Source organism: Pleuronectes platessa, chromosome 8 (genome assembly GCF_947347685.1).
Source record: "Pleuronectes platessa chromosome 8, fPlePla1.1, whole genome shotgun sequence".
NCBI classification, from domain to species: Eukaryota; Metazoa; Chordata; class Actinopteri; order Pleuronectiformes; family Pleuronectidae; genus Pleuronectes; species Pleuronectes platessa.
This window is the reverse complement of record NC_070633.1, coordinates 27,152,118-27,176,266: the sequence shown is the minus strand read 5'-3', so window position 1 is coordinate 27,176,266 and position 24,149 is coordinate 27,152,118. Positions and strand designations below refer to the sequence as shown.

The following is a 24,149-nucleotide window of genomic DNA, read 5'->3' as shown; positions in this document are numbered from 1 at the left end:
GTGGAAGCTAATGGTGTGCAGTAAACACACAAACAGAAAGTGAACGGCTCCCTGCTCCACTGGCAAACAGATCTGGATCCCATCTGCTGCCACTGCTCTCATGGACAAACTTTAAGGAGCCAGACAGACGCTGACACGAGGCATCTTACATTCTCTGCTTTCAGATTTGAGGAAGTTCTGTGAATAAACGTTCTGGAGGGAGAGACGTGTCCTCGTCCAGCTGGAGGCGAGGCCTGGAGATGTCACTTTATGTGATTCAGAGCTGCAGTACTTCACATTGTAAGGATTTGATCTGTGAGGCCAGATGTGTGAGCTGCGGCGGCTGCGACAAATTAAAAGTCAAAAGATATTTCTTTGCGTTTCAACGCTCGACATTTGAGTTTCTCTCCCGACAAACAACAAGTGAGCGCTGTGTTATATTTAAACTCCTGTTTTAACTGGTCCAGCCCCCCCGTCGTCCACCCAACCCCCTCTGCCAGAGCGGGGGGGGGGACAACTTTCCTTCTTACTACAGACCCTCTTTGACTTATTTATGATCATGAAGTCACAGTTTCCTCACACAGCTGGTTCCTGAGCATCTACTCTGCAGAGCTGGTGTTTCACACTGGGAGAAGAAAGCGTGACCAGTTACAGATATGAACAAAACACTGAAAATCTGAAAATACTAAATACTGTCAGCCAATTAGTGTTTGGTATGTTTCCTGATAACAATATATAAGGAAGTAAATGTGTAAGATTGTTATGAGGAATCTAGTCATGTTTATCTTGGTTGATGAGAAACGTTTAAATGCCAGAAAGTGGCAAAACTTAAATAGACTTTCGGAATTTCCGAGATAATTATCTCAGAAAAACAGAACTTTTTTTTTTCAAGTGAATGCAAAACGTAGAAAAGTGAGAAGGAGAAAACTTATTAATATTCCAGCCAGAAAAGAGAGCAGCAGCAGGGTGGAGGGGTTTGTGTGTGTGAGTGTGTGTGCGTGTATGTTTGCAGAATGTTCAGTTTCTATTTCATCCAGCCGTTAGAAGATAAGAACCCCCCCCCCCCCCCCCCCCCCCCCCCCACCCCACCCCCCACCTGTCTCATTCTGATTCTTGTGCACTCGGATGTTATCGGCCTGTGAGTCGCTGCCTGTGGGAGTTTCTCTTCTGGAGTTTCTCTTCTGGAGTTTCTCTTCTGGAGGCCTCTGCTCTGCTCTGCTCTGTGAGTCTTGGCCTCGCTCAAAAGCAGCTTCTGTGTTTGTCTTGTAAGCAAACACTGGATTACTGCTGCAGCTGATATGCTTCAGATAGTCACAGTCAAAATAAAGAGAGGAGTTCTTTCTGAAGTCTGAGGGGGAAGGTATGTGCGTCTGAGGCCAGATAAGGAGCTTGTGCGCCTTGTTTTTATTCCTCTGGTGCGTTCACTCTGAAGCAGAAAAGCAGTTGTGTGTTTGTTGCCCTATTCGAGTTCAGAACTTGTGTCTGAACCCCGGAGGGTCGACTGTTCCCTGCCCACAAACAGAACCCGGTGTGGTAGCGTCGGTCTGTGAAGGCAGAGTCGATGTCCTCCGCTCTCATCGCGTCTCTTTATCGCAGCGTGATGAACAAACGCTGCTGTTTGTTCAGCTTTGCTGCAGCTTCACCCGCCAACACGCCGGCCCTCTGTCCCAGATAACCTCCTGCCTGCTCACCAGACGCTTCAGCTGGCAGGAGGAAGAGGAGGAGGAGGAGGAGGAACCAGAGTTTATCCCCTCACAGGCCCGAGTCCTCAACGTGAACCACATGTAGAACGACTTCAGAGAGAGAGAGAAGTCCTCAGAAACAAACCCAGCAGAGTCCAAACGGCTGGATCTTCTGTTGCTGACTTCACTGCTTTGTTTTTGGGGGTCTAGAGAACTGAGAGTAGCTCAACTCCTTCAGTCCTTCTCGGTACAAAGGTGGCAGTCAGTTCTTCGGTCTGTTGTGTTTGGCCGGCAGCACCAGTCGGGCCTCGGACTCGACCCCTCCCCAGGAGCCGTCACCTACTGAGGGCCCCCAGTGTTCCACGTGGAATGTCTGAATCCACCCGGTTACACAAGAGGTCCGGCCTCAGTGCTGCTCAGAGTTCAGCTGCTCGGCTTCCTCTGTGTCGGTCGGATCCTCAGAGCGACTCAGGAAGCTGCTGTCAAGGCCCGGCTTCCTCCTCCGGCTGTTTGAAACGTCTTCAGGACTTCCTCCACGAGGGCCTGCCCCGAGAAGAACAACCTCTGAGGGTCCTACATGGGCTCAACAGGGTCCATGTCCCCTCCACTAACACGGAGGAGGGTGGGGTTTTGACTTTGCCACCAGGGGACTTCCCCTTTTTGGAGAGCTGTCATGTCGTCCATCTTTTATACACGACGGTCTTTGCTCAAAATATATAAATCCAATACTTTACAACCAAATACCAGCTGAGGTGATTTTATTATTCAAACCCTTCCTGTGTCAGTTCATTGTAAACTCTCAGCAGCCGTGTGGGTTCATCTCCCAGGTCAATGTGAATAGTGAGGGGGGGGTGATGGAGCATAGGTTCGAGTCGGGCACATGTGTCGACCACGACTCTCAGCCAATAAAGAACTCTCTCTCGCTCTTTAACGAAAACAAGGCTCTGTGACTTTGAAGGGTTAAATGAAGAAGACGAGCAGATGCTGTTCCCCCCCCCCCCGCTTCCCGCTTCCCGCAGGAGGACCAGATTTATTAATAGCGACCTTCTGCACATATCTGATTCTCCGTGGATTCGCTGTCTCGTGAGGAGGACGAGGCTCTGAACACAGAACTCTGTGTTTGTCTTGGATCTGCTTCCCCTGTTTCTTCAGGGGGGGGTTTGATCCCTGGTTCAACAGGGAGAGCCGTGTGTCATCAACACGCTGGAGCTCTGTCCCATGGATCCACCTCAGCGACAGGTTTAACTGTCTGAAAAGCAAAGTCCTCTCGACCAGACACGATTAAACCTCGTAACCTTTGACCTCACCCAGAAAAACAGCTACGGGAAAATGTCTAAATGTTTAGGTTCGGGTTATTTAAGAGTCGGAGGGTTTGACCACTGGTCTGAGGTCTGGACGTCTGTAGATCTCTGTGCTCTCCGTGGACGTAAGGTAAAGATGGAGGTCGCATCTCTGACGTGTCCCTGAAGCTCCTGTGATGAGCCTTCGTGTCTGGACGTTGTTACTCCTCCAGTCTCATGTGCGTGAAAACAACAATTTGCAACATGCCTGCACTGGACGGCAGCACGTGGTCTCACCTCCAGAGGACGAGGAGAAGGTCCCGTGTCTCACATGTGATCACAGGGACTCAGACTGTGTCACGAGGAGCATCAGCTCAGGGCTGCTTTCAAGAACAAGTCCCGTCCACAGGGAACATGAAGCTGCTGCGTCCCCCCCAGAGAACTATTGAGATATTAATACTTATTGTGAATTTGATAAAGCTGTTGAATTGTCAAAGCCTAGGGAGCAGATACATCCACCGAGGCCCAACAGTCCCCCAGGAAGCCACATCCAGAATGTAGATCTGCACCAAACTGCACACACATTAAATTCAGTCCTTTCAACATATGTGATATGTTTTTCATTTAGATTCATGAATTATTCTCTGAGAATTCAACAAAAATCTTGGAAAAACCCACTAAAAAGTTCACTGTACAGGTCACCTACTCTTCATCATGTCCCAAAATCTTATATTTTAATTCCATATCATACATAACTCACACTAAAGGTAACCTTAACAATTTAATAGTTAGTTTATAAAACAATTTAAATACTTCTCAGTTTTATATTCAGTTTTACGCTTTGATAATAAAAGAAAAGGGTAAATATCATAAGATGAGTTAATAGAGAGGTTTTCAAAAGTTTAAAATATCAACATTCATATATATAAAACTGATCCTCAGTCTGTTTCTGAATCATACGAACCTCCCTGACGTCTCTGACCATCAGGACACATTAATAACTTCTCCTCACATCCTCACACTATCTCCTGCGCTGCCTGGAAACAACGAGTCACGACCTGTGGTATTTTTAGTCCGAGCGCTCTCATCATATCTGTGGTGGACTCACAGCCACTCACTGATGTCCTTGTGTGTCTCCTGAACACGTCCGGGTGTCCCACACGCAGGAGGAGGACAGACGTCCTCTGTCAGCAGCTCCTCACTGTGTTTATTTAGGATTCTGGGAGTTTTCAGATGCAACACGCTGCTCGTTTATCGACTAAATAAACTCCTCCTGTGGGATCTACTGCAAAAAAGAGCTTTTCTCTCATTTAAGTCAGAAAGAGATGATGTGACAAGACACTCCGATGTTTATCTAAGGTTTTTATTTTAAAAAAACCTTAAATCTTTATAAAAATGTTAATTATAATCGTAGTTTAAATGAGTTTGTTCAATAAAATAACTGCCTAGACTAGTTTTCTTGTTTTAAATAATAAAATATACGGTTTTCTCTTATTAAAAAGCTTTAGGGTGAGGATATAAATATATAAACATATCCTCATGCTAAACCTTTTCTATATATACATTTTAAAGAAGCTGAATCTGATAACACGCGTCACTGGCTCTAGAATCCGATCCAGAGAACAGACAACATGTTCAGTGAATTGTTCAAACAGTGAAAGTGAAGACTGTTCTTTACAGAAACATCTGCAGAACCATCAGGTTCTCACAGTGAACTTTGGAACATTCAGATATGATTAACTTTCTTATCTTTAATTACGACCCCGGATCCTCTGCAGCAGCCAATCAGCCGCGGGACCTGCTCTCCAGAACTGAACGTTGTGTTGATCTGTCGTAAACTTGTAATCAGCAGCAAGTCACCTCCTGTAGTGAAACAGGGATAAGACACAAACAGACCTTAATTCAGATTTAAAGTTAAAACAAAGAGCTGACAAAATGACTTGAAACATGAAAAGAGACAAATTGTGACCAGATAAGATGAAAATTGATCTTGAAGAGAAACTAAATGAACAAGAAGAAGTTATTAAAGATCAGAACAGATGACAAAAGACACAAAATCACTGCACAAACACACAATGTGATTTAAAAATAATGACTTGATCTTGTGCCTTTTCTCTCGTAATCCATCCATCCTATAATAATACTCATGTTATTTTGCATCAGCACCAGCAGCTCGTCACGGCTCTGAAAACAGCAACAAAACAGTGAGTTGTGGTAAAAAGTTCATTCAGCTCAGCAAACTAAACAAAGTGGGTCGACCTCCAGGCCGATGGAACGACTTCAGACTTCAGTTCTCATCGTTTCGAGCCTGAGGAGCTGCTGCCTATCACATATCCCCCCCCCCCCCCCCCCCATTACCCCCATAAAACCTGACTTCATGAGGTAATTTCCTGTCGTTGTGTCCGATTACGTTTTCACAATAAACATCTCCTCCATCGTGCTGAGAGCAGTTTTACATCTCCAGGCGTTGTCCAAGTTGTTGTTCGGTGTCAGAACTGTTTTGAAAAGGATCCTCGTGCAAACTGGAGCAGAAGAAAAAAGATCCTCCGGCTTGTGGAAGCTTCTAAGAACCTGAAAAGCCCCGAGAGTAGACAGTGAATAGAGAGCAGAGCGTGTTTCTGTCCCTGTGGCCCAGCTGAGGCTTCTGCATGGATCTGTGCAGGCCTGGTGCTGTTTGGCCGACGGGAGGAAATCAGCCTTGCACTCGCTCAAGTCGAGCTCTCAGTGAGAGAGCCACATAATGACGGGTCTAATGGGAATCTAAAGATATCATCAGAGGGAGCTGTGTGTGTTGTGAGGGAACTTTATCAGGGCCTCTATTTACTGCTGCTGCCATGAGAACTTCAACAAACTGCGTCAGGAGGTTTCCTTCACTGCAGAATCACCACAAAGCCAGAGAGTGTGTGTGTGTGTGTGTGTGTGTGTGTGTGTGTGTGTGTGTGTGTGTGTGGAGGGGATTTCCGGTTTAAAAGGAGAATTTTATCAGGTGACTCGACGTGTTCTGTGTGAAGACGTCAGAATAGAAACAAGAGTCGGATTAAGATGAAAGTAAAGATGGAATCAGGTGGAGTTATTCCTTTATCCTCGTTTTCTTAGTTTAGCAACACCTCAGAGATCCTGTCACATTCCAGTTCGGGACGTCAACACGTCTGTTGTGTGTAATAACAGCAGCTTGGTTTGTTTTCTGTGCAGTTCTTACATCTGGAATGAGAAATGAGAAACAGATCCTGCAGGTGAATATACAGATGTTGGTTCTGGAAGCTTCTGGTTTCCAGTTTGGACCAATAAGTCTGAGTGGAGAGTAAACCAGGTGGAACACGTTGACTAGAGAACATCGGTTATCGTCTTTATCACCCATCACATCTTTATGTGTGTCAGTAGCTTATCTCACCCTCATGGTCACTTCCTCCTCGAGCTGCTGCTCTTGTTGGCTCGTTGGCTTATTCGTCACTGACACGCTTTGCATCTTGGGAAAGATTCACACTCTGGATGTTGTCATTGTTCAGGAAGAAAAGGAGGAATATGTCAATGAGCGCCCCGAAGATCTCATATCGATAAGAATGTGTCCGAGTGGAGAATCTTCTGTGAAACTCCAGAGAAAGTCCGGAGTTCACATCTGATAACAGATTGTTTTTACGCCCCCTGGTGGTGGAAGCCTATAAAAGAAGACACTGTTTAGATACTGGACCTTAAATGAAATTAACCTAATTAATTAATTGGTTGATTGATTCATTTTTGTTCAAATTGTTATTCTACGGCTATGTAACTAAAAGTTCCTGCAGATATTGATAAATCTGTGGTTTGTTATTGAATTTATGAATATAAAGCTGAATTATTGAGTCACAATAACAACTTCTGTCTATGATCTACATTAACGAGCTGTTTCCTGATTGGCCTGTTTGCTGAATGTGGCCCTCCTCCTCCTCCTCCTCCTCCTCCTCCTCCTTCTCCTACTCCTCCAGTTTGTGTTTGTGGGAGGGTCCTGCTGGGAGGAGGGGGGGGGGACTGGCCTCATGACGCGCCTCTGTTGACAGTAGTAAAGCCTCCGCACACACACGCACTCACTCACACGCCCACAGACACACACAGACCCACACACACACTCCCAGCGAGCTGTCAGTCCTCCGCTCCACGCTGATCCATCCTGCGCGTCCTGTGCGCAGCGCGGTGCCTCCTGCTCGGCGCGTCCCAGCCTCGCGCACCGCTCTCCTCTCCGGAGCCCCGTGTCGGTCAGGGACCAGGACTAGGACCAGGACCAGTACCAGGACCAGTACTAGGACCAGGACCAGTACCAGGACCAGGACCAGGACCATGGCCTCCCAGGCGATCGAGCTGATGCAGCTGTCCGAGGAGCAGGTCAAAGTGCTGGAGGAATGTTTCAAGGGCTGTCGGTACCCGGACGGGACGACGCTCATGCTGGTGGCGGCAGAGTGCGGACTGTCAGAGGAGGACACACTAGTGAGTCACTGCTTCACTTCTGTGTGTGTGTGTGTGTGTGTGTGTGTGTGTGTGTGTGTGTGTGTGTGTGTGTGTGTGTGTGTGTGATAAAGTGCTGAAAACATCTGGAATTAACTTTCCCAGATGTTCTTAACTCCTGGTTTAGAGGTATTCATCCTGATCAGACACTAATTTCTTGAAGTAATGAACTTTGCACTTTATAGTTTAGTCTTTAGTTGATGTTTCTCTTCTCTAGATTCACTGAGGTGTTTCTGTAATGGTCCCAGTTGAGATTTATTATTTATGATATTCATAAGCTATAATATCACTTAGGAGCATCACTATAGGAGCCACTGAGTCTCACAAACACTTGTAATAGAAAGTGTATTTATTGGACTTGAAGATGTTTTTAGAGACAATAAATACTAGTACCTGTACAAATAAGAGTCCAGTATTCAAACTTTTACTTAATTAAAACTACATTGTGTAAGTAATTGAATACAAATACACTTAACAATGAAGGATAAAGGTTGAATATTCATGTGTTTTCAGGATCTGGCTGATAACAAGAGTACTATGAATAAAAGTACTATATATGGTACAAAATATTTCTTTATTATGTTAATGCGACTTGTAAAGAAGAGAATGGTAACTAAAAACTACTTAACTACAGTATTAGGGTGTATTTACTTTACTTGTGTGCAGTTTCAGAGGTTTTTCTTCAATCTCAGGAAACTTTAACATCTTTGTGTAAATACTCTATGAGTCAGGATTGTGTCACAGTCCAGTGACCTCAGAGGGGAAATGTGGAGAGAAAAGCCGAGGGGACATGTGTGTTTGTCTTTTCTGAAAACAAAGTGAGACTCGACATGTTCCGAGTCAAACCTGGAGCCGCTGTGCTGACGCTGAATAGATCCGGTTTGTGGACTGGGATGAATAAATCCTCGTTTGTGTGCAAACAAACACTGATGACAAAGGCGGGGCCCCCCCGCTGGTCGCCAGCCGGGCGGCTCCAGCTTGTTTCTCCCTCTCGGACTCAGAGACTCAGGCTCCAGGTTCCTGCTGCCTTCAGCTCTGAGAGCGACTCAGCTCCTCCTCACAAACACTCGTTCATCTGTTTGGGCCCGAGCTCACAGAGGTCATGTGTTCATGTGGGAAAAAACTTCTTCAGTTACTTCAACTTCTTTCATAAGGAGGAGAAAGACCAAGTGTATTTGTTTGGCTCCAGTGAGACACATATTTAAAAGTGTAGCTGGAATGATTAGTTGATTTGCTGACAGATTTTTCAAGGGCGAATTGACAAATACTCACTTGTTGAGTTTAGCTTTTTGTTCGGATAAAACTAGCACCTATGTTTTCTTTATTTCTAATAGGACAAGAAGTATCAGTTTAAACTAGTTCTAAACACAATTCCACAAAAATTTAACCAACAATACACAAACAACCTGATATACAAATATGATGAAAATACACAGTCTTAGTATTTATCTCTGTTTAATAGACAAAACAAGTCATTTAAATGGTAACATAAACGACAGGCTTATGAATAATGAAGTTGCAGCTCTGCTTTTTCTTACTAAATGATATAAAAACAGATTTTAAAATCCTTCTCAACAGTCGAACTCTGACGTTTAAGTGTAAAAGTTCATCGTTGACTTTGACAACAGGAGTTTAACGAGCTGATGTTGACTGAGAAGCTTCTAAGACAGAAATCACATCATATCAGGATAAAAGACAAAGTTCAGGATGTATGTAAACAACAAAAAGCATATTAACGATCTCCATATTCTATTAGACAATGTTATCTACCAGCTTAATTCGATTTCTCTTTATCAATGAGTTTATAAATCAGCACATGATCACACAGATTCGAGCAGAAAACCTTTGAACAACTTGTGAAGTGCAGTAAGATTAAAGGATGTTGTTATAATCCGTGATAAAAGAAATAGAAAACTGTCATTTAATGAAATGAAGCATCCCTTTATGACTCAGGGCTCCAGAGCGTCTCCCACGTGTGAGCTCTCCCACCCGGCCTCTATCTGAGGAATGTCCTCCACTGCCGCGTCGGAGCAGCGTCCACATCAGGATCCAGATGTGAAGCCTCAGCGCAGCGATAACAGCAGCTGAAGTTATGCAGACACCTCCAGTAGCATTCCTCCACCAGATAGAGTCACTGGCAACCAGTTCAAACGCTCCCGAGAAATGAGTCGATGCAAGAGTTGCAACGATTGGACGTTTCATTCCGGAATATAAAGTCAGAGTTGTTGAACCTGTTTGGGATCTGGCAGCAGAGCAACCTGGTTATTTGCTCATTGGCTGGTCATGTAAATTCTGTAATTTGAGTTTCATGTCACAGGCAAATCCTCGCTCCTGGTTTTGCTTTGAGGTTGAGGAGAGACCGAGCTCTCACGTGGACTGGGACACGTGTCCTCTCCATAATGAGCTCTCCCAGTGCAAACACTTCACCAATCAATAACTTGTGCACGTCAGGCCGACGCTGGATTGTTCCACTCGGACTCCTCCAGCCGGTTCCTCCAGATTTCACTCAGAGCTGCAGTTACAACAGATCTGACACAGGTTTCACCCTCAGGTGCAAACAGGTGCATCGGGCAGTTTCCCCCTCGTTCAGAAAGAAAAGTCACGTGAGGTATTTTGATTTATAGGAGCAGTTCTGGCTGGTTTCACTCAAACAACTGTTGGTTAGTCTTTAAATTGATTAATCAACTGAAGGCAAGTTATTGTTCCGCAGCTGTTTTAATAATCAAACATTGGTTTACGTCACTTTTCAAACGGAAAGTTCCAGCTTCTAAAATTACGAGATTTAGCTGATTTGTGCTGTTCCTACTTTGATTTCTAGTCTTTTTTAATGCGAAAACATAGAAAACGATATATAGATAAAAAATATAGATACAAATGAGTTTATTTAAATTATAGTTGATTCAATTTGTCGGTGAACAACTAGCTGTTGAGGCCTCAGAAGTCATCATCATCCCTTTGGGTGTGCACAGACCTGAGTTTCAGGGTTTCAGGATGCGTCACTCAGTGAAATAGTTTATTTAGCTCTGCCCACCGAGGATTAAATCCAGATTTTCTGCCTAAACCTGTATTAGAATCTTTCCTGACTCATCCTGGTGTTCTTCTTCATCGGGCGGAGCTGTCAGGTGAAGCCCGGTCCAGGCAGGGTGAGGTGAGGTGTGGGGGGGGGTAAACAGCTCCCTTCCTTTCTCTCTCTGTGGCCCTGCCTCAGTTTGAGTGTTTCTGGATCAGTTAACAAAGCTCTCATTGGAGGAGAAGCTTTAGCTGGAGGAACACGCCCCGGCTTCCACTCCCTGTTCCACATTAACAGCTCCTCCAATGTGCAGCTGTGCAGCATGTTTCTGCTCCTTTCACACGTTTCACTTGCTTTCAATGCTTTAAAGGTGGAGCGGGGGGGTGAAAGACCTCGTTATGTAATCCACTCGGAGTCAATGGGCGGGAAATGACACAAGCGCCATTGTGTGCGTCAGCGGGATTATAAATCCTGACATGATTGTTCAGAAATAGCACGTGTGTGATGGCTTCACCAGACATCAAAGAGCTTTTGTGCTTCGGGCCGAACGAGCAGAAAACAAAAGAAAGTGCAAAACGTTTGAGTTCCATTCAAACGCTGGAAAGAGAGAAACGGTCTCTTCACCCGATGAACCTTTAAAAACTGGACCTTCGAAGAGAAGAACTTTAAAATGAGTTCATCTCCTCACACAGATGTTCTGAAACACAGGGAGCTACAGAAACTACTTCTCACATCCAAGTGCAAACCCAGAAAACTCTGAATGTGAATCTCACGTGTCTCCAGTGAGGATGTGGTGAGGACATGTTCGTCCTGCCAGGCTCTCGTCTCACGCCTCCAGTCCGGGCCTCGTGTCCTGAAGCTGCAGAGCTGGATCCCTCCCTCCCCTCCCCCCCCCCCCCCCCCCCAGCGTTATCGAGATGATGTCAGCGTTGTTGTGGATCCCATAACAACGCCAGCCGCAACATAGCGGGGGCGTCAGGTCACGGGCGTGTGTCGCGGCGCCCGGCGCAGTCATCATCTGGCCGGCAGCTTTCAGAGGAGCAGTGGGAGAACTGGATCCAGAGCAGCAGTCGTTAGCCGAGCGGTGGGAGAACTGGATCCAGAGGAGCGGCCGCTGCCAGAATCCTGTGTTGCAAATTACACAGAGACTTTTGTTTTCTGTGGTTTGCTCCGACACGAGCGCCTCCAGGTCAAGGCTGCGTCTGCATGAGTCACTGACCACAGTCGGCCTCCGCACGCCGAGAAATCCCACTTTAATGTCGTTGTGAAGATAATGAGTCTGGTGAAGGAAAGCAGAACGCTGCTCTCGCTTCGAGGATTTCACGTCTCGAGATAAACAAGAGAGTTTTATCACGTTCAACACAAACCAGCCTCGAAACATGGTCATTATTTAGTCCTGGTGCAAATCTAATGCTGCGTTCTGACTTCAGAATGACATCACACCCCGGTCACCCGTGTTGAGTGAGTTCCAGTTGAGTGAGGATCAATGTTTACGTTAACCAGCAGATAAACTTTTGTAAACCAGGTTGACACACGCATGTTCATTGACATTTACGTTTAAGATTTTGTGTAGAAATAACAAAACACACAATCCTTACACACTGTTATTCCATCATGATAATTCAGCTGGTTGTGGATTAAAGGTTCAGTGTGTAGGATTTAGTGACATCTAGTGGTGAAGTGTCATACTGCAGCCGAACATCCCCCCCCCCCTTCCAAACATGAGAGAACCTGTAGAAACTTTCAGTTGTTAAATAATAAGAAACAAAAAATAGTTTGTCCAGTTTGAGCTCCTGTATCTAAATCTTTACTTAAAATGGCTTTTATCAAAAATTATTAACATCAACAATAGATCATGTGATTTATAAAGTATCCTCAACGCATTACGCAGTATTTCAAGTATACTAACACCAAGGTAAAACGTCCACACAGTAAGTGGACGTATGAATAAGTTAATGACAGAAGTGCTAATAAACAGTAACGCTTTGCACAGAGGGGCCATCTTGGATTTCAAAGTCGAGGGTGGTGAAGTTCCTCCGACTCTCTGAGACTGAATTCTGACCCTGGGTCGATAATTCCAAGTTCCAAGGTTTAATGGAACCCGGGACATTACTAAAGCATTTTATTATATCTAATAGATCTATTAACTTTCAGAACTAAAGCGAAACAGTGTAAATAATCTAAATCTTAAAATTGTACACGATTCAACCAGATGTTGAAGCTTTTCACTTCTATATTATTAATATTATGAATATGATGAAAGACTAAACCAACCTGTTTTGTGCGGTGAAAACTCTTTGATGTGTACAATGTACTTTAGTTCAGCACATGTTGTGTCTTGCGTGAGCGTAACCACAGCACATGTATGTAAACAGGATACTCGGTTGCCCGTTGATGACTCATACAAAGAGCTCGGGCCAACCGTTAACTTATTGTGTCAAGTTATTGTGTCAAGTTATTGTGTCAAGTTATTGTGTGAGTGGAGCCTTGAGGCCCGAGGAGGAGAAAAAGCAGAACAACAGAATCGTATTTGGTTCAAATCCTTCGTGACAATAGCAGAACTCCACCTTCTCAGGAATATTCATGTCATGGCTGTGATTAGTCGCCGGGACCAGTGACCTCATCGCTCTCCTGTGTCCGCCTCTGCAGCCGTTTGTCACCTGACCTGTCACCTGACCTGTCACCTGACCTGTCACCTGACCTGTCACCTGATTGCTAACCTTCCTCCTTCTCTCTGGTTCCTCCAGGTCTGGTTCAAGCAGCGGAACGCGAAGTGGCGGCGGGCGGAGGGTCTCCCCGCCGAACACGGCTCGGTGCTGGACTGACACGTCCCGACCTCTAGGACCCCGAGCTGACCCCGCTGACCTCGGACGAGAAGACCTCCCCTCCTCTTCCTCACTCCCCTCCTCTTCCTCGCGTCCGTCTCTCTGTTTTGTACCCATGAAGCTCTTTTAACTTACAGAATGTGAAGGTGTCTGTGTGTTGTTGCCAACTATCTAACCGCCATGTTTACAGAAATAAACATTATTGTTATTATAAGTTAAACCGACTGAAGTGTGCTTTGAGGGAAACTGAACATCCGAGGTCCGAATGCAGGGAGGAAGCCGGGCTATACAATGGCGGGATGAGGTTTTAGAAAGGGTGGTGGTGGTGGTGGTGGGCGGCGGGGGGCCTGGGGGGGGGGGGGGGGGGGGGTTGAGCTTTTGTTTTCAGGCTTTGTTTACACGCATGTCCCTCAGCAGCGTCACTGGCTGATAAAGGAAGTGAGGAAGCGCTGCAGCTACAATAGATGGAGCTGGAATCTGCTGCAGCTATTCAGGAAACTTCCGGAGATGAATCTGGAAGGTTTTCAGGAGTGAGAGGACAGGGGGGGGGGGGGCAGAGTAAAGTGAACGGCAACATGGACTCAACAAATGGCCGGTGATGTCATTACATTGTCCCTTTGTCCCCGTGACCGAGCTCTGCAGAACGCTTGTGATCATCTCTTAAATATAAATCAGTCCACAGGCTGTTACACAAACATCACAACAACAAGCTCTTCATATATTTACATTTATAGAGAAGAACCCGGATGAGTTATTAGAAACCGAAGCTGATAAGAGACTTTCCAGAGTTTATATATCTTTATTTATAATAACATATCAATATATTTGGCTGTACTTGTTTTTTTCATTTAGCGTTAACATGAGAGATAACATAATAGTTTATAATATTTGCAATTATCCATATTTATGATGAATTTCATGGTTAAACTGTAAAGTGTCAAGGCTCAATTAAATTTGTTTGCTTGTCATGATGACTCTTATCTACAAGGACTCATCCTCTTTATTTAATTATATAAATCTATTTATTTAATTGTTCTGTTTCCTCTGCTTGTGTTCCGTCTTTATTATTCTCATTGTTCATTGTAAAGTATTTAGTCAGATTAAGAAAAGTGTAACACAAGTTTATTATTTTTACTGAATCGGAGCAGATCAAAGTACTGAGGTGACATCACTTCTTGATCAAAAAGGTTTTTCTTTTCAGAAATTAGTAAAACGTAGCAGTAGTAGTAAAGTAATTTAAAATAAAATAGAAGTAGATGAATTAGACAGGAGTTCACTGGAGTTGGAGTGAAGGAGGCAGACAGGCGGCTGCAGGCTGAGCTCCAGAAAAGGTTCCAGCAGGAAACCAGAGTCCTGAGCCGAGTCCAGACACCGGAGCCGAAGCCAGAAGGAGAAGAAGATGCTCGTGGGTTCCAGAGAACTGGAGAATATTATACTGACAACAACTGGGAACGAATACAGACACGACTCCAGGTCCAGAGAGGGAAGCGTCTGTTGCTCCGACACGTGAGGAAGTGCTCACAGACAGACACAGACGAGAGCTGCACTTCCTCCCACTGACCAGCTGTGGGCGTCTCACCTTCCAGAGGTCAACGTCAAGGTCAACATCCTGAACTGAGGTGTCAAAATGTCCGCTGGTGCACAAACTGGGAAGTAGAGCAGAGGTTTGACGCTGTGGCCTCCAGACAGAGGTCACAGGAAGGTGACCTCCTCACCTCCGACCTTCAGGATCTCTAGAATCCTTTGCATTCCTGATTCTGTGATTTGATTGATTCAACAACTGAGTGAGGTTAGTCTGGTAATTGAAGCCATTCTACATGATCTCCATCTGCATTACTCATGTCATACTTTCCACTAAGACACAGAGGAAGGTGGGAGGGAGGGAGAGAGAGAGAGAGAGAGAGAGAGAGAGAGAGGATACGCTGTGATGGTGGGAACGCCCTCACAACCAGCTCAACAGAAACCAACACTGATCCAACAGGTAGATCAGCTGCTCCTTACACACACTGCCATTTAACAGGCATCAGCTGCACACACACACACACACACACACACACACTCACACACACTCACACATAAACACACACACACACACACACACACACACTCACACATTGACACGCATGTTCACTGACATTTACATTTAAGATTTTGTGTAGAAATAACAAAACACACAATCCTTACACACTGTTATTCCATCATGATAATTCAGCTGGTTGTGGATTAAAGGTTCAGTGTGTAGGATTTAGTGACATCTAGTGGTGAAGTGTCATACTGCAGCCGAACATCCCCCCCCCCCTTCCAAACATGAGAGAGAACCTGTAGAAACTTTCAGTTGTTAGAGAAACGAAAAATAGTTTGTCCAGTTTGAGCTCCTGTATCTAAATCTTTACTTAAAATGGCTTTTATCAAAAATTATTAACATCAACAATAGATCATGTGATTTATAAAGTATCCCCTCTTGTGTTTACAGCTCCACTGTTTTGTTTGAGCTATAAACTATAACATTTTAAATCTTGCCGATTAAAAAAAATTGAGTTAAACCCTTCAACACTCAGAAAGTTCACATTTTCCTAATAAATAGCAAAACAACTGAATGAATGGAAACAAACATTAACCTTTGTGGTTTAGTTTGTGAAAAGAGCAGAAAGATTATTTTCTTACAGCTTATATAACGTATTATTACTTTGTAAGACCTTAACCTAAGGATTATTGATAACTAATAATAGAGGTAATAATAAGTGTAAAGGGTCAGAGGTCACAGAGGCCTCCTCTTCCTCACTGATGAAGCTTGACGGAGACGCTGTCCCCCAGCCGTCCGTCCTGGAGTCCCTCCAGTGAGAGGACGTCCCTCCAGTGAGAGGACGTCCCTCCAGTGAGAGGACGTCCCGGGTGTGTGATGCTGAGCCACAGGAGACGCTGAGCGTGTGTGCAGAATTTGAATTGGAGTTTTGTTTTGTGTGTTGCTAAGAAAACTCTGCAGCGCTGTGAGGAATCTGTCGCTCAGGAGCCGCCAGACTTTCTGCTGCTTGACTTTCTGCTGCTTGACTTTCTGCTGCTTGACTTTCTGCTGCTTGACTTGCTGCTGCTTGACTTTCTGCTGCTTGACTTTCTGCCGGGACACCGATCATCTCATCACCGGTTAACCACCGGAGCAAAACTAGGTTTCTACTTTACTCACTTCCGCTCGTAGTCGTCCTTTGACTTCAACTCTGGTCCTAAAGTTTCTGCAGCTGTCTGCGCAAATTAGAGCTGAATTAAACAGTTGATCAACTATAAAAAATTGTTAGCCAGTAATTTTGATGTTGATTTATGCCAAGATGCCAAGATCTTCTAAAATCTTAATATGTTTTGTTTTTCTCTATGTTACTTTTATATAAGTTGACTATATTTTTTTTGCGTTTTTAGCTTTACAGACAAGACAAATAATGTATTTTCTGATATTCTTTAGATCAAATTTGAATGCAGATCAATTTAAGTTAAAAGATTTGTCATTTCAAGATTGTGCAAGATGCTAAAAATCAAGAAAAACATGAGAAAAAGGAGGAAAGTGGGAAAAAAAACTGGATTCAGATCCAGCTTCATGTGAGAGAGACACAAACTCCCCTGTAGAAACCGACTGTGCCAATGAAACCAATGAAAACCTCTTTAACAAACTGGGTTATACTTTCCAGCTGAAACGCTGGAGCCTCCAAACTTTTCCCTCTTCTGTTTCGAAAACATTTACACGCACAAATAAACTGAAGCAACGGCAAATTAAAGCTGTGGTTTTACCGTTTGCTGCACAAATGGTGGTTAAATAAATAAAGGACTTCGCTCTGCACACTTTATTTATTTACAACTGACTCGAGTCCAAACCCACTGCAGCATCGTCTTCTCACATCTCGGAGAACTTTGACCAACGAGCTCCTGTCACTCCGCCCTCACACGGTTTGTTTGCAGACTCGCTCCATGCAAATGAAAAAATGAAACCAGGGATCCGTGAAGAGAGTTTGTAACTTTTGTGTCTCAACAGTCTCAACAGATGAGGATAGAGAGGCTGTTGGTGGAGTTTAAAGAGTTGTGTAGCATTTTGTTTTAACTCTTGAAAACGAATCTAACAGTGAGACGGATCATAACCGGGGTTATTTTCTTCAAATGACAGTTGTCTCCTGATCACTGAACTGTCGCTGTTACACTTAGAGCAGGAAGGAATACAAAACAAGTCATATTGAACCATACACATCATAAACATGATTCAACCGTTTCCTGTGTGCAGCAGAAGGTGTGACAGAAAGAAAACATCCTGTGTGAAGATGTGCAAACAGTCATGGTTACTGCTAATCCTTTATACACATGGGTGTGGACGTAACAAAACAACATCTGGATACAATAATATTCAGATATAATTACTTTTTGTCTTTATTAGTCACATGAATCACAAGTTGCTATAGAGCCCATTTTCATATTGCCTGTTTGTGAAGCCAATGTTCATTCAAAAGTCAATCAATCACAGAGAAGAAGCTAATATTAACATTTAATTAGAATATTATATGTTTTGGTTGATAAATAACTTGAATCATTATCAAAATGTTGATGATTAATGACAGAAACTCACATTTCTAAAGAGACAAACCTAAAAGTGTTTCTAACACAATGGCAACACATCCACATTTATCTGGACTCATACAGTCCAGACAGTCTAGACAGACTAGAAGGTTTCAAACTAGAAGATTAAAACCAGTGATGGACAGCTTTTTTCACCAAAACATGGGAACTATTCAAGACCCACCAACGATTCTGCAGAATTATTTTTGTAAAAGTCATGCAACCAATCAGGAGAAGCTCAACACCGAGCTCCAGGAGGAGAAGAAGAAGAAGAATATTCTCCAAGAAGAGCTGGAGAAGCTCAAAGCTGCTCATCACGAGGTCTGCTTAAGTCATGCAAACAACCAGGAGAAGTTGAAAACCGAGCTCCAGGAGGAGAAGAAGATGAAGAACATTCTCCAAGAAGAGCTGGAGAAGCTCAAAGCTTCTTTTTATGAGTTCTACCAACATCATACAACCAACCAGGATAAACTCAACACCGAGCTCCAGGAGGAGAAGAGAATGAAGAACTCTCTCCAAGAAGATTTTGAGAATCTCGAAGCTTCTTGTCACGAGGTCTGCAAAAGTCATACAACCAACCAGGAGGAGGTCAACAGTGAGCTCCAGGAGGAGAAGATGAAAAATAACATTTTCCAAGAAGAGCTTGAGAAGCTCAAAGCTTCTTATCACGAGGTCTGTCAAAGACATGCAAACAACGAGGGGAAGTTGAAAACTGAGCTCCAAGAGGAAAAGAAGAAGAACAATGATCTCCAAGAAGAGCTGAAAAATCTGGAAGCTTCTCATCACTGTCTGTCTGGACTGTCTGTCTGGACTGTCTGTGTAGACTGTCTATCTGTCTGCCTCCTTTGATGCCTGTCTGCTCCTCGGCCTCCAGCCGCACCACAGACCTGGGCTGCCCCCCCCCCGCCCGCAGGGCTCCAACCCTGATTACTGCACCGCGCCTCCACCTCTGCACACATCAGCCGTGACCGCTTCTTATGGAAAAATTGTGTCTTACAACGGATTCCCGAGGCCTCACAACCCCTTTGTCATCTGGACTGAGGCCAGATTGTGGTACTTTCCACGGGTCACGACCTTTCAGAGGACAGAGGGGAGCTTCTGAACGGGTTCGGTTGAAGTCATCTTCAACGTGCACGTCCTCTCTCCGTGCACATCTGACCCTAATCAAAAGCAGGTGTTGAAATTCTCAAGGTTTTATTTAGTGGTTCGATTATGGTTTAAAATACACAGTGGATTAAAAACCAGTGCAGGGACAAGCATCCACACACACATGGTTGTGATATAAACATGAAATCCAGCTTCACTGCAAAGGAAAAACCTCCTGGATCACGACATCACACTCGGCTTTTTAACTCAGAGATTTAAAGCAGCAATCGTTCATAAATCACGATGTCCAAATCCAGAAATAACTGGTTTTAATGGCTCCAGCTCGCGGTGATGACATCATCACACGAGCGGAGACACACAGGCAACAGTTGGGACTCGATCTCCGACACGTTTCCCGTCCAGATTCAATAAACTGAGAATTTCAACACATTTTCAAATCCTTTGAGAATTTATATGTTTTTTTCAGAACTTCCTTTTTTTTATTTTTACTTTAAGTCTGTTTCCTTCGTTCGTCTTTTGGGTTTGCACTGAGGAGAAGAGACTCTCTCGCTTGGTTTTGTGGTTTAAAGAGGAATTCTGGTATTTCGGTTGCTGTTTAATATTAATGAGCAAATGCAACAATCCACAATATGTCACTTCAAGTGTTTTTTCACCCATAAAAGGCTGAAATTGTTTCTCTGGGATTTCGCTCAGAGTCTGGAAACATTGCATATTTATAAACACACGACTCAGGCTGAAAAATACGGAAACTTCTCTCGAAAAGATTTTATTGCATTAGTGGAAAAGATGTAAGAAACTAAAGGTCTAAAGAATTTGACGAACATTGAATCTGCAGATCTTCAGAAATGTTAAAAACTTTTCTTGTCAAGATCTATGTGTGTTTTCAGATTAAGTTCAAAGCCTCTTTCTTCATCCTAACTTCCAATTCCCATCAATCCCACAGTAGCAGAGATGAGACCAGCAGAGAGTTGGTTGTGATGCTGACGGAGGTTCAGGGGAACAGGACGTAGTTTCTTTTCCACTCCGCCTCTCGTGGAGAGACGTAGTCCTTGGAGAGCTGCTTCGGTGTCGCCAGCGTTTCAACTCGAGAACTTGGCGTCGCTCTCCTCGCTGCCCTCGACACCTGAGATCATAAATCAGAGGTTTCACTGTGAGGTTCAAGATGTGTCGACACTAACTTCACCAAAGTTTGAAGGAAGTTTGGGCAGAAAAGTCAGAAAGTAATGAATCTAAACTCATGTTTTAAAATCTGGAAACTGTAAGGAAAGCAGAGGAAGCATCAAACAGTCATTGGGTTGAAAGCTCCACAATTAATTCAATGAACAATTTGTAGTGTTGAACTCATAAATGGTCAAATAACTGGAAAATATCTTCCTTGTTTCATGATTTAAACAGTTTTTTGTGCTTGTTCCTGTTGACAAACTTCTAGAGGGACAGTTCCCCAAAAAGTAAGAGCCTGATGCTCCTGAATTTTGATCCTTCTCTTGATCTGATGCGAGTTGATCTCACCGTCCAGACCGACTCCTCCGGACGTCCCAGCTCGCTGCAGACGTTGCTCTTTCTCAGTCTGGGCAGGGACAGCTGGACGAGTCGCTGAGAGACACGAGCTGCTCTGGACGCCGAGGACACGGTGGACGAGACGCTCTGCGGAGCAAACAGAGGGACGGAGTTCAGACTTAAACTCATTTAAATTAGAATGAGTGAATAAAGAATGAAAATTACCTTTAAAACACAATCAATTCAAAAATGTTTTACAGGAGCATAGAATAAATAAAAACAGTCAACATAAGATAACATTCAAAAAGAAGCATTTAAAGACAAGAAATATTAAAGCAATTAAAAGGAATGAAATACTTCAAGATAAAAAGAGGTTATGCTGTGTAATATATAAGCACAATGCAACAGGTAGGAGTGTTTGGTTAAGTATCTAAAGATAAAATAATTAAGAGCGTCGGTTCCAAACAGTAAAGGTGTTTTATTGCATTAAAGTAAAACTCTGCAAATCTGAAACTCCAGCAGCATTGGTACAGTACGATAATAACATGTCTTCTGCCTCACAATGTATCGACAACAACAACAACAACACAAGGTTTCCTGCGTGTTTATTTCAGAGTAAAGGTTCTGGCCTCTCTGTTGCTCTGGAAGTCCGGGTGGTTCTGTCTGGCGTTGGCGAGCCGCAGCAGTCGAGGAGCGATCGCTGCAGTTTTCACTCGGGGGTCAACGTGCCAGATCGGACAGTTGATCTCACACCGAGGAGTGTGAGGAGACCTGAGGGACAGACGACCAGAGAGAGACACAAGTCAACCATCAAACTCATTGATCCACATGCAGGAGACACGTCTGAACTCAAGGTCTTATCTGAGGACAGAGAGCAAAACAACAGAGCGACATCCGACACATGCATAATTGATGTCAAATCTCTGTTTCTAGAGTATTGATGATGAAGTAGATTTCTGTGATCAATCATCTACATCTTACTCTGCTCTTCATGGAGCGTTCAACCAAACTACCATTCTACAAACATCCTGAATAAGACGTCTCTGGTTTGACTCTGGATCTTCGCTTCATACATTTCCTCTCATCTCCTCTGTAACATATTTTATTTTGTGTGTAATCAAATTACTTTCAATTTGTTGTTTTTAACTGTTTCTGGTTTTTAACTCATAAAGCACCTCGTTGCTGTGTTTTAATTTAATTTAATTTATTATTATTATTATTATTATTATTATTATTATAACCACTCTGCCTTACAGTTTCCGACCTGTATCTCCAAAGTCATTCTTCTTCTTTCTTCTAGTTAAAGTCATTTCTAACACATCTGGATTCTGCTTGAGTAAAGAAGGTGTGGACTTCTGATTTGATGTCAGCAGCTGCTTTTATTCTGAAAGGGTTCCTCTAATCTGTTTCAGAAGTATCTGATGTTTGTGGTTTGTTCTGTCTCAAGTGATTTCTGTCTGATTCATTTCTTTATTTCACTTTTTTTGTGTTGTGTTGTTTCTTCTCAGCTGCTCGTGACTATTGTTGTTTTTTGTGCAGGATGTTAAAACATCAGCATCATATTCATATCCCAGCAGCAGCAGCAGATATTGATGTGTGTGTGTGTGTGTTGAGCTCAGGATCTAAACCCTGGACGAGTCTCAGTCTGCACATGCTCGGCAGCACGATGTTCTGCGGCTGCTGCAGCGTGTTCAGATTTTATAAAAAGACTTCCGCGGCTGTCTGAGGCGTCCCAGGGGTCCTGAGCCCGGGACAATGAGCTCTATTGTCTCCGCTCCTCGCTCTCCCACAGTCTGACACTGAAATAACACAAAGTCCCAAACCTGGCTTCCTCAGCCCGAGGGGAGACGTTAGTGTTGGACATCAGCCTCTTCTCATATTTTACTTTATGATACGTTTGTTACTCTGCAGTTGGGTTTTGGACACATCTCTAAAAGGCTGGAGAAGTGGAGGTTTGGTGGAGAGCTGGATGTGGACATTATCTTTAAAACAGATACAGGACATGAAGCTGCAGGACAAACGGTTCATATTTCTGTATGAAGCAGTGATTTGATTCAAAATCCTAAATCCCAGGGTCTGTGTGTGTGGACTGAAAACAAAGATGTTCCATTTAGGATCATATAAAACTGAAATGTATCACATATATACGGCCTTTTCAAAATAACTTTTTCTATGATTATTATAATTAATGTTCTCACTAATGACAAATTGATTACTTGTCTAATTATTCAAACACTAGTTAAAGCTAAAGGTCCGTCCTTATTTCTAGTTGTTAGCAAAAACAATAAAACATGAATCCGATAAGAAACATTAGTTAAGACAGATAGCAAGGAAGTTATTTAAAACAAATAAGATCAGCAAATATCTATTACATTGATTTTGAAAACATAAACTTATAAATAAAGTGTAGAGGTAAAAGTTGTTTGTTATTCTGACAATCACTTCACTGTCAATCAACACAAACTGAACATATTACATTGTTTTTATCGTATTAAATAACCAACTTTTAGCAAAGTGTTCCTAATAAACTGACAAACTGTCCAAACACACCAGTCAGTGCTCTCTAGTGGACAAATAGTGTAAACTGTGTTTCCAGCTGTACAGAGTTACTTACTGGTGACACATACATTGATATAATAAATGAAAGTAAGACGATTATATGTATTAATGTATTGGTTTTGCTTTTTTATATATATATTTGTTGTATTCAGATTATGACATAACATATATATACAATTTGAATACAAGACGCTGCAATGCAGATGTTAAAAGCATCGTTTTGACTGCTCAAGGTTAAAAAATGAAAACATTTGGTTTGAATGTGAAAGTTTGTGTTTAAATGTCATGTGACTGTTAATTTAGGTTAACTGTAGTTTTGCTTTACACTGAAATATCGTCACTGGGAAGATGAAACTATGAGTTATTGACCAAATGTCTCTTAATTTGAAAATCACCCAAATCAATAACTCCCTGGTCTCTGCAGCTCTAATATAAATAACTCAAAACACAAAGATTCAACTGGTTTAACTTTACTGGTTGTGGTTTATCTAATGAGGTCTGTTACTCTACTGGTTGTGGTTTATCTAATGAGGTCTGTTACTCTACTGGTTGTGGTTTATCTAATGAGGTCTGTTACTCTACTGGTTGTGGTTTATCTAATGAGGTCTGTTACTTTACTGGTTGTGGTTTATCTAATGAGGTCTGTTACTCTACTGGTTGTGGTTTATCTAATGAGGTCTGTTACTCTACTGGTTGTGGTTTATCTAATGAGGTCTGTTACTCTACTGGTTGTGGTTTATCTAATGAGGTCTGTTACTCTACTGGTCTGTTACCGCGCCTCCTGGGAACTGTGGCTGCGGCCTGTGGGTGTGGACAGGCGGACGAAGCTCTGGTACTGGGACGTCTTGGAGGAAGGACGCTGTGTCTTCGCCTCCTCGTCCTTCCTGCAGGAAAACGGAAGCTGTTACCACGTCCATTAGCGTGGGTTGTGTTGAGAGACTGGGACAAAACAATGTCTCCCAGCAGAAGGAAGAAGGGGGGGGGGGGGGGGGGGGGGGGCAGAACAATGGATTAATGTATGAGCTTCACTGACGCACGACTGAAAAATGATCAACAACCACACAAACATGGACATTCATTCCTTTTCGTTTCAAATAGGGAAAGTGCAAAATCCTCTCGGACCAATTCCAAATGTAAAGAATCAGTT

The 24,149-nt window shown here is 43.4% G+C and overlaps 1 protein-coding gene across 1 annotated transcript; it reads left to right on the top strand.

The window, feature by feature from the left end:
• The first annotated feature begins 7,024 nt into the window (after window positions 1-7,024).
• hopx (HOP homeobox) lies at window positions 7,025-13,466 on the top strand. Its single transcript, XM_053429579.1, has 2 exons — window positions 7,025-7,399; window positions 13,175-13,466. The coding sequence occupies exons 1-2, from the start codon at window positions 7,253-7,255 to the stop codon at window positions 13,250-13,252; spliced, it is 225 nt and encodes a 74-aa protein (XP_053285554.1). The 5' UTR covers window positions 7,025-7,252; the 3' UTR covers window positions 13,253-13,466.
• The last annotated feature ends 10,683 nt before the right edge of the window (window positions 13,467-24,149 follow it).

Bases quoted from the DNA above. Each gene is read 5' to 3' on its own strand.
- hopx (XM_053429579.1), top strand. From the start codon at position 7,253: ATGGCCTCCCAGGCGATCGAGCTGATGCAGCTGTCCGAGGAGCAGGTC. The intron at 7,400-13,174 runs GTGAGTCACTGC...TGGTTCCTCCAG, and splicing joins TGTCAGAGGAGGACACACTA to GTCTGGTTCAAGCAGCGGAA.